Genomic DNA, 8,941 nt, shown 5'->3' with positions numbered 1-8,941 from the left:
CACCATCTATCCACTTCAGTAAGCCCAGTCTCCCTCCCCCTGCTAATGGAAATTTCCGCCCCACCCCAGAACATACCTGCCGACGGAGACACATTTTTCTTGACAATTGCACGGCCAAAGAAATCTGTTTCTGGCTGCGGAAAGGAACAGAAGCCATTATGAGAGTGCACCATCTACTCCCCACATCACCCACAGTTGTTAAAGGCAATCCATCTGCCTGGTTTCGTCAGAGAAGCCCAATGTCACATGGGCACAGAGCTTTGCACAGGACTTCCAGTATAGCTACAGAATGCGGGTTTACTCTGGAATGTGTTCTGATGCATCTGGAGACATTTGCTCATTGATGATCACCCATGCAAATAGCTCCCAGGCAGACCCTATTGTGTTTCCTGGAGAACAACTCTACAAACCAAGGAATGTCTTGCAGTGGACACTGCAAAACCAGCAAGGTATTCCCCAATCCTGGAAGGTTTTTAACCTTAATAATTTGGACTGCTGGTGTTCAAGTGCTTGGCGAATTGCCTTATGGAAAAGGTATCTCATAAACTAAAGGGCAGAGTGCTTGAATGGCATTTTTTTTTAGTAACTATGGGATCATTTTATTTCTTATATGAATAATGAAGTGCATGGTCACAGCGCCACCAGTATATGTCAATGTCTAGCTTATTTAAGACAATGCAGAAACTTTATTCTCAATAATGATGGAACTCACAAGTAGAGAATACTTGTATTTTTATAAGGGGAATTTTTGTATTTATTAATATTTTACTATTCCTTTAGAGCTGCACTGTATCTTTGTACTTTTGCCCTTCTAGGCTGTGAGGCTTTAAAGTTTAGATTTCTGATTCTTTGGGTTTTTTGTTAGGGTTGCACTTTTTTCTTGGTTAACAAAACAGTAAAATATAAAACAAAACAAAACAAACAAAAACAAAAAAAGTCCCTGCCCCCAGCAAAGGGACATCTAGTTTGCAGGCATCACACTATAGCATTGCACAACTGCAAGTGAAGGACCATCCTATCCAAGGCACTGCAGCAGGCAGCCTCAAAAGAAAGGCTGTATAGCTCCGTGCATCTGCTTTGAATGCAGAAGATCTCCATGTCGGGTTGGGGAGAGACTCCCTGCCTGAAACGCTGAAGAACCGCTACCAGTCAATGTAGACAATACTATGGGGTCTAACTCAGTATAAGGCAGCTTTCTATAGGTTCACCAACCCAGTGGATAGATTAGTTTTATTATCCACACCTCTCCCTTAACTCTGTCCCAGGTACTGTTCTCTTAGTGAAAAAGAATGCTATGCACGAGGTCTGCAACCCGGCTTCAACCTCGTGGAAAAGGCTGTTTGGGATGCAGCATATTCCTGTACCTTTGAGCTGCACCTAGAAGCCAGCACTGGCTCTCATGCTAACATAAAAGTGGCCTTGGTGATCTTTACGATCGCCATCCACCGGTCCTCAAGAGGCCACCACCCCGCTTTTACCGCAAACCAGTGGACAATCAGGACTGGCTCCCCAGTGCAGTGGAACTGCAGTAATAGCCTCCCAGCAGCGGTGCTGCTGCCATTTACTAGGAGGATGGGGAATACGATGGCTGCCAGGTGGACGTTGTGCAGGTGGCAGCAGTCGGACTGTTGCATTGGCTCCACCAGTGCACCTGTGCAGCCCAGACCTTGTCACTGCTGCTCGTGGGTTTGAGCTCCACATTGGGCAAAAGATTCCTGCATTGCAGGGGGTTGGACTAGAAGGACCTTGTGGTCCCTTCTAACTTGATAATTCTAGGACTAGACAGCAAAAAGAAGGAGAGCTTCATACGTGCACTGGGACAAGACCAGGAAGAATTGCTGCCCTGGAGACAGGGCTCTTTCTCAGCTATGCGAGACAGAAACACAGCAAAGGGAATGAGGCACAAGCTGCCAGGCTGTGCTGGCACTGCAAGCTGCCCTGTGCTATGGCCCTCTGCTGCCTGCACTCCTTGGATGCTGCTCTCACCTTCTCCTCAAATGTGGCTCTCTTCACAATCTGGTCGAGACGCTGTTTGTGGTTCCGCACTCTGGATTCGGGCAGTGCCGGCTCATGGCTTGCGTTGTGGTTGCCTTCTTTTGGGAGCAAAGTTGTCTCCATCGCCTACGGGGAAGATGGAGACAGGCAGAGAAGGGTTAGTTAATTTATTGTATTTATTTGGAGAATCTTTCTGTATCTCTTTTCAGTTCTGTTGAGGTGCTTTACGTATTATGTATTCATCACGTTCCCACCCCGTTTTTTCCTTGAGGGAGCTCAAGGTAGCGTACATGGTTCTGTTTCATCCTTACAATTCTGTGAAGTAGGTTAGGCTGAAAGATGGCGACTGGCACCAGATCAGCCAGCGAGCTTCACAGTGGAATGAAGATTTGAATCCTAGTCTCCTGGGTTCTAGGATGACACTCTAACCACCACTCATTCATTCATTCATTCATTCATTCTGTCTGTCTGTTTGTCTGTCTGTCTTTCTCTCACACAAGCTACATAATCAATGAATTCCAATGACTGAAACCAAGCCAGAAAAGTAAGGCGAAAAAAGAAAATGCAAAATCAACACCAGGCCCCATTTTGGACTGTTCTGCTCACCATAGTTTCCTGGTTTGGCTGTAACAGAAAACTATGGTTAACTGCTGCTTCCTGGCTTGTTTACTCTACTTGGAGAGAGGGAGGAGAAAAACAGTGATGCATGAAGTTTGTGCGTATCTTGGTTTATTATAAGAAGCCAGCCTTCACCAGCCTGGTGCCCTCAAGATGCTTTGGAGTACAACTCCGGTCAGCTCCAGTATTATATTGCTGTCTTGGCCAGGGCTGATGTCATCCCAAACAACAACCAAGATTTGATTGTCCAAAAGCAGCTGGTCTCTTTTATTCTTTTCCCTTTAAAGTTTTAGAATTCTAAAATACCATTCAGTATGGTCAAATAATTTTTCCATAGGTTTTCTTTCTTTCTTTCTTTCTTTCTTTCTTTCTTTCTTTCTTTCTTTCTTTCTTTCTTTCTTTCTTTCTTAAGAATCACGTTTGTTTACTCTCTCTTTCCCTTTTTTGTATAAAAAAATACGGGGGGGGGGGAGAGTCGTCTATTATTTCATTTCCTTTTGTACTATATAGATTATTCCCTTATCAGCCAGCCCATATGAAACCTAATTAAACCTGCAATCCCACAGCATGCTTAATTAGCAAGGCTGTCTGTATTCTGCATTTAAAAAACGAAACAGCAACAAGGAAAGCTCAGCTCTGCGGCCTGTATAAATTATGCAAATCTACAAATTTTCTCATTTTGCAAATCAGGGAAGTCATTCCGCAAGAGAGGGAGCTACACAGAGTCCCAGCCACTGATAGTCTTACTGAAGCAAGTCCTGTCTTCAGAGATTTCAGGAACCATTTGGTACACAATTTCCAGCAACTCACTGCAGCCATGAAGACTAGGAACTCAATAGATGTCAAAGATTCTCAGACAGCTTAATTCTAGGACCAATGTTGGATGTATCAGCAGAAGTCACACTGCACACCACAGCCGTGGCTGCCAGTTTGTACACCAGCATTGCATATTAGGAACAAAATAGCAAACACCCTGGGTGTGTGTGTGTGCATCATGCACTACATCTTGGCATAAGTAGTCTATCACCACCCAAAACACAGGAAGAGACCTGTGTGATTCAAAAAGCTTGCATCGTGTATTTTAATAAGTAGCTGGCCCAGATTCTCAATTACTCTTTGGCTCCTTTTTTCCTTGGGCGTTTGCCGAGAAAGACCTCTGAGCTCATTTGGTCTCCGCAATTCCATGATTGCTGCAAGCCTGCAACTATTTCCAGTTTCCATCACAACTGGCTAACAGTATATTTAGAGATCTGGTCTTGGACAAGGAAATGCCACCCTCTAGGGCAGTGTTTCCCAACCTTTTTTGGGCAAAGGCACACTTGTTTCATGAAAAAAATCTCGAGGCACACCACCATTACAGCCCCGTGACGTCAGCGCACAGCGTCACGCTGGGAGGGACGCACGAAAGTGTAAGTTTCAATTTTTTCCCCTCCCCCTTGCCTTCCTTCTGTGCCAACCGCCAAAAAGCCAAGAAAAAAGCCAAGACTTTAAGGCAGCAGGTCGACACGGAAGAAGCTCCTACCTAAGGACAGGTGCGACGGCCGTGTCCTCTTCTGCCACACTTGGCAGCCCTGCCTCACGGTCATGACTCCCACCCTGATTTCTCCCCGCAGGTCGAGCGGCACAGGCAGCCCAATGTGTCCAGCCCAGACACAAGCCCCGCTTCCCCACTCTAGATCCTGAATGCGACCAAGTGCTCTGGACTCCCGAGCAGGGTGGGAAAGAGGACTCGCATCTGGTAGCCTCCGGGCTCCTCGCCTGCTCGAGGGATGGCATTGCAGGCAAGCTGCCGGCCGTCGCCATCGCCACCCCCTCATGCGAGTGGACCTGCCCGGAGTGGTGGGCCGGGGGAGGCTCGCTCTCTGTGGGGATGTGGCCCGCACGCGCGGCCTCGCTTCCTCCTGCCCAGGGCTGAGCTCCTTACCCGCGATCTCGGTCTCGCGCACGCGGATCCCACTTATTCCGAAGCTCGCGCCACTAGCCGGGGCTCTCACACCAGGGCGAGGCGGTGCCAGGGCGAGGCGGCGCGGCCCACTGACATCATCGCGGCTCGCCGCCGCCCTCGACTTCCCTGTTCCCTCCCCTCCCTCGGGTCGCCGTGGTTACCGAGGACTGCAAGCTGCTCGGGCGAGCGTGGGGCATTAAGTGGGAGAAGGAAAATTAAAATTAAAACTCGCCTGAAGGCCGCCTCTCTGGATATCTTTCGAATTTTTTAATTTTTCCCGCGGCACACCAGGCAACGTCTCGCGGCACACTAGTGTGCCGCGGAACACCGGTTGGGAAACACTGCTCTAGGGGACAGAAGCTTACAATGCTCTCTTCCATCATCATGATAATTTGACAGTAGACTCTCCTCTGTTGGAGGTTTTAAAACACAGGTTGGATGGCCATCTGCCAGGGATTCTTGAGCCGTGATCCCTGCTTTGCAGGTGGTTGGACTAGATGACCCCTGGGCTACCTTCCAACTCTACAATTCTACGATTAGGAACGTAAGAATGTGTTCTTTGCTGAATCAGACCACTGATCATCTAGCTCAGTACAACACAGGCTGGCAGCAGCTTTCTAGGTTTTCAGGCAGCAAATCTGTCCAAGTTTCAACCAATTAGGTGTGACTAAGCTTAAGGTACCAGCTGCCAACTAATTTTTCAACTCCACATGGACCACTAGTCTGTTCTTCGTAGAATCATGGTGTTGTAGATTTGGAAGGGGACCCTGAGGATCATCAAGTCCAACCCTCAACAATGTAGGAATATGCAGCTATCCCATACAGGGTTGAAACCTGCAACCTTGGCATTAACGGCACCAAACTCTAACCAACTGAGTTACCCACTGTCCATGCTGTGATCTCTTGGGTAGGATATATTTAGCGACACAAAAAGGCCTTAAAGCCACAGAAACTGGGGATCCTGTTCCCACCCTCCTCTTAGTTTACGTTGGCCTTACCATCTTAAAAAAAAAAAGGGGGCCTTCACACAACAGGTTTAGGGTGGCCTATTAGAGATTTTCTTTAGGGTGGCCTAAAAGACGCCTGCTTCTTGGGAGAAAAGTGATGACAAACATAGACAGCATCTTCAAAAGCAGAGTCATCACCTTGCCAACAAAGGTCCATATAGTTAAAGCTATAGTTTTCCCAGTAGTGATGTATGGAAGTGAGAGCTGGACCATAAAGAAGGTTGATCGCCAAAGAATTGATGCTTTTGAATTCTGGTGCTGGAGGAGACTCTTGAGAGTCCCATGGACTGCAAGAAGATCAAACCTATCCATTCTTAAGGAAATCAGCCCTGAGTGCTCACTGGAAGGACAGTTACTGAAGCTGAGGCTCCGATACTTTGGCCACCTCATGAGAAGAGAAGAGAAGACGCCCTGGAAAAGACCCTGATGTTGGGAAAGATGGAGGGCACAAGGAGAAGGGGATGACAGAGGACGAGATGGTTGGACAGTGTTCTCGAAGCTACCAGCATGAGTTTGACTAAACTGCGGGAGGCAGCGGAAGACAGGAGTGCCTGACGTGCTCTGGTCCATGGGGTCACGAAGAGTCAGACACGACTAAACAACAACAACAACCACCACAACCACCACCAGAGATTTTGAAGGCACTTGAGCTAAGCAGAAAGTAGCACCAGAAGCCTCTTTAATCCAGATTTCCACTAGCAAATTATAGTTATAAATTTCAGTCTGCCGCATACAAAAAAACAGCTGTGTCGCTCTTCCCACCCCGCAACAGAAATCACCAATCTTTCCTAGTATGAGGAGGACAGAGACATGTAATGTCAAAGGATCAGTGCCAAGAACTCATGTGGTGGCAGTAATAGGCACTTGGGCCCACCAGAGGGCAGAAGAGATTTCTAAAAGAATTTGACAATTATGACTGTCCTCATGTAAACCTCAACATGAATGTTATGGCTGTCAATGAACTGATGCCAATCCCTTCAGCTGCAGTTGAGTAGCACTTAAAAAAAAAAAAAAAGGTCAGACATTTGCTGAGCTTAGAAAACAGAAAGCTATCACCATGGTGGAGAAAAATGACTAACAATTTTGCAAAGCTAAGCAGCGCTTTGCAATGGCTCAGACACAATTTCTGGTGCTTTGCAAGGCCCCAGAAGTTGTGCTGGAGGCCCAGTAGACTGGGTGCTTGAGCACCCACATTTTTTGTGTGGGTGTCTGGACCCCCAGAGCCCCCTATAGTTGGCACCAGTGGGCCCCATCCACCACTGGCATGTGACCCACAGTTACCCACAAAGGAAAGTGGTCATCAGGCTGGAAAGGGGTCCTATCCCCTTCTCTGGACCACTAATTTTCAGGGATTTTTCTCCTCGGGGAACCTCTGGTGCAGAACCGTTGCATGCTGCAAAGGATTCTGGGGCATACACAAGATCTGTAGAGGGGCCTAAGCCAGGCCCACTTACTCTTTGAGCCACTTGCTCTCCCCAAGAGCCGTCCAGCCACTTACCTGGCCAGAGTTTCGTGCATGAAGGAGGGCTTCCATCCGCCTCATCTTCTCCAGCTCAATTTCTCTTGCGATAAGCTGCTTGGCTTGGTAAGTCAGCGGTTTCCGAAGCGGGAGATCTGGGAACCTACACACTTCCTCCATGTTTCTAGGCATTGCAGTGGAATAGATCAGTGCAGAAGAATTATAAACAAGAAGAAAACCACACTAAAAAACAACAAATTATCTATCTCTGCTCATCTATGGGGGCTGCTGACTGCCTTTCAGCCTAACCTACATCACAGGGTTGTAGTGAAGATAAAATGGGGGTGGGGAGAACCATGAATGCCACCTTGAGCATTAAGTTGTACACCTGCCCACTCTTGCCCCCATTATTCTTGAAAGGGTAGAAAACAACAATTAAAATAAAGTTATTAAAAAAAAAACACCACAGAAGGTATATACTTGCAGCTAGCATTTTGGCAGGTTTGTTCAAATTACGGTGTGAAATTCACTTGTCCCAGTTTCCTAGCATTCAAAGTTCTCTTTCTTGTGTACTGCCTTCCTAACACCAACTCGAAACAGCTCCTTCCCAGTTTTAGGGCCTCTGTGAGCAGTGTTAGAAACTGGGATAGAAAAGCTAGGAGCCAAATGGCTTCTGGGACCTGGGTTGTGGGCGCCAAAACAGAATGTCTAGTCGCCACTTAGGTGTGTGTGTTATTCTGATAAGCATGAGGTAAAGGTAAAGGTAAAGGTACCCCTGCCCGTACGGGCCAGTCTTGCCAGACTCTAGGGTTGTGCACTCATCTCACTCTTTAGGCCGGGAGCCAGCGCTGTCCGCAGACACTTCCGGGTCACGTGGCCAGCGTGACAAGCTGCATCTGGCGAGCCAGCGCAGCACACGGAACGCCATTTACCTTCCCGCTGGTAAGCGGTCCCTATTTATCTACTTGCACCCGGAGGTGCTTTCGAACTGCTAGGTTGGCAGGCGCTGGGACCGAACGACAGGAGCGCACCCTGCCGCGGGGATTCGAACCTCCGACCATGCGATCGGCAAGTCCTAGGCACTGAGGTTTTACCCACAGCGCCATGAACTAACACGCAATTCACATGAGTGACACATTGTTAAGATCACATTTTTAGCAGAAGATTGTTAATACATGTTTCATTTTAAAATAAAAGTATTGGTACCATACTTCAGTTTTAAAAACACTCTACTCTTTATTGTTTAAACTCCTTAACATATTGTCTATCCTTAACATATATTTAAAGCACATACATTTCTGTAATCCTTAAGTGTCAGCCAGGTGCAAAAAAAATGACACCGAGACTTTTTGAGGTGCTTGCAAATGGAGAATCTTTAGGTGCAAAATGAGCCTGGAGCCCTCTTAATTTCAGACCATGTCTGCGAGTACCCTAGTCAAACTGATCTTTCACTTCACCAGAACCTATTATTACTTGCCAGCATCCTGTTGCAGGCACTTTCACCCACCAGAAGTCAGAATGTTTGTGAGCGTTCCATGGCTCAAAAGGAAAAAATAATGCCCATGACATTTGTTTTGGTTTTTGGAATTGCAAGTTTGAAAGAAATCAAAATGTGCACTGTATAAAGAACCGTTATATATTTCTCTCCAGAAGATGAAGACATCAGATGTTAGAGTAAGAAAGGAAAAGAAAAGGATACCGCTAATCTATGCACAGCTAAAGGAATTAATTGAGACAGACACTGACAAGGCAGCCTTGGCTGAACATTGCAAGTTTTATTGGTCTTCTAGAGTTTTCAAGCAGAGACTTGGAAGGAAATCATTTTTAATACAGCAAACAGGAAGAAAGAAGGCAGAGCTCCTGAAATGCAAGGGCTGTCACTACTGAATGTGCCAAGCAAGTGGATAGAGACAATCC

At 46.9% G+C, this 8,941-nt stretch overlaps 1 protein-coding gene across 2 annotated transcripts in view; it reads right to left on the bottom strand.

Moving 5' to 3' along the window:
• The window catches only part of CHTF18 (chromosome transmission fidelity factor 18), a gene marked incomplete at its 5' end in the record, with an annotated part of 34,182 nt that overhangs the window by 715 nt on the left and 24,526 nt on the right, over positions 1-8,941 (bottom strand). For both annotated transcript variants that reach the window (XM_081887382.1, XM_081887381.1), the window contains 3 exons: positions 77-134; positions 1,987-2,121; positions 7,064-7,208. In XM_081887382.1, coding sequence (XP_081743508.1) covers positions 77-134; positions 1,987-2,121; positions 7,064-7,208 — 338 coding nt within the window. The remainder of the gene's footprint in view (positions 1-76; positions 135-1,986; positions 2,122-7,063; positions 7,209-8,941) is intronic.

Source organism: Podarcis melisellensis (assembly GCF_964234715.1).
Source record: "Podarcis melisellensis genome assembly, chromosome: 14".
NCBI lineage: Eukaryota > Metazoa > Chordata > Lepidosauria > Squamata > Lacertidae > Podarcis > Podarcis melisellensis.
Note: the sequence above shows the minus strand (reverse complement) of the source record. Positions and strands in the feature narration are given on the sequence as shown.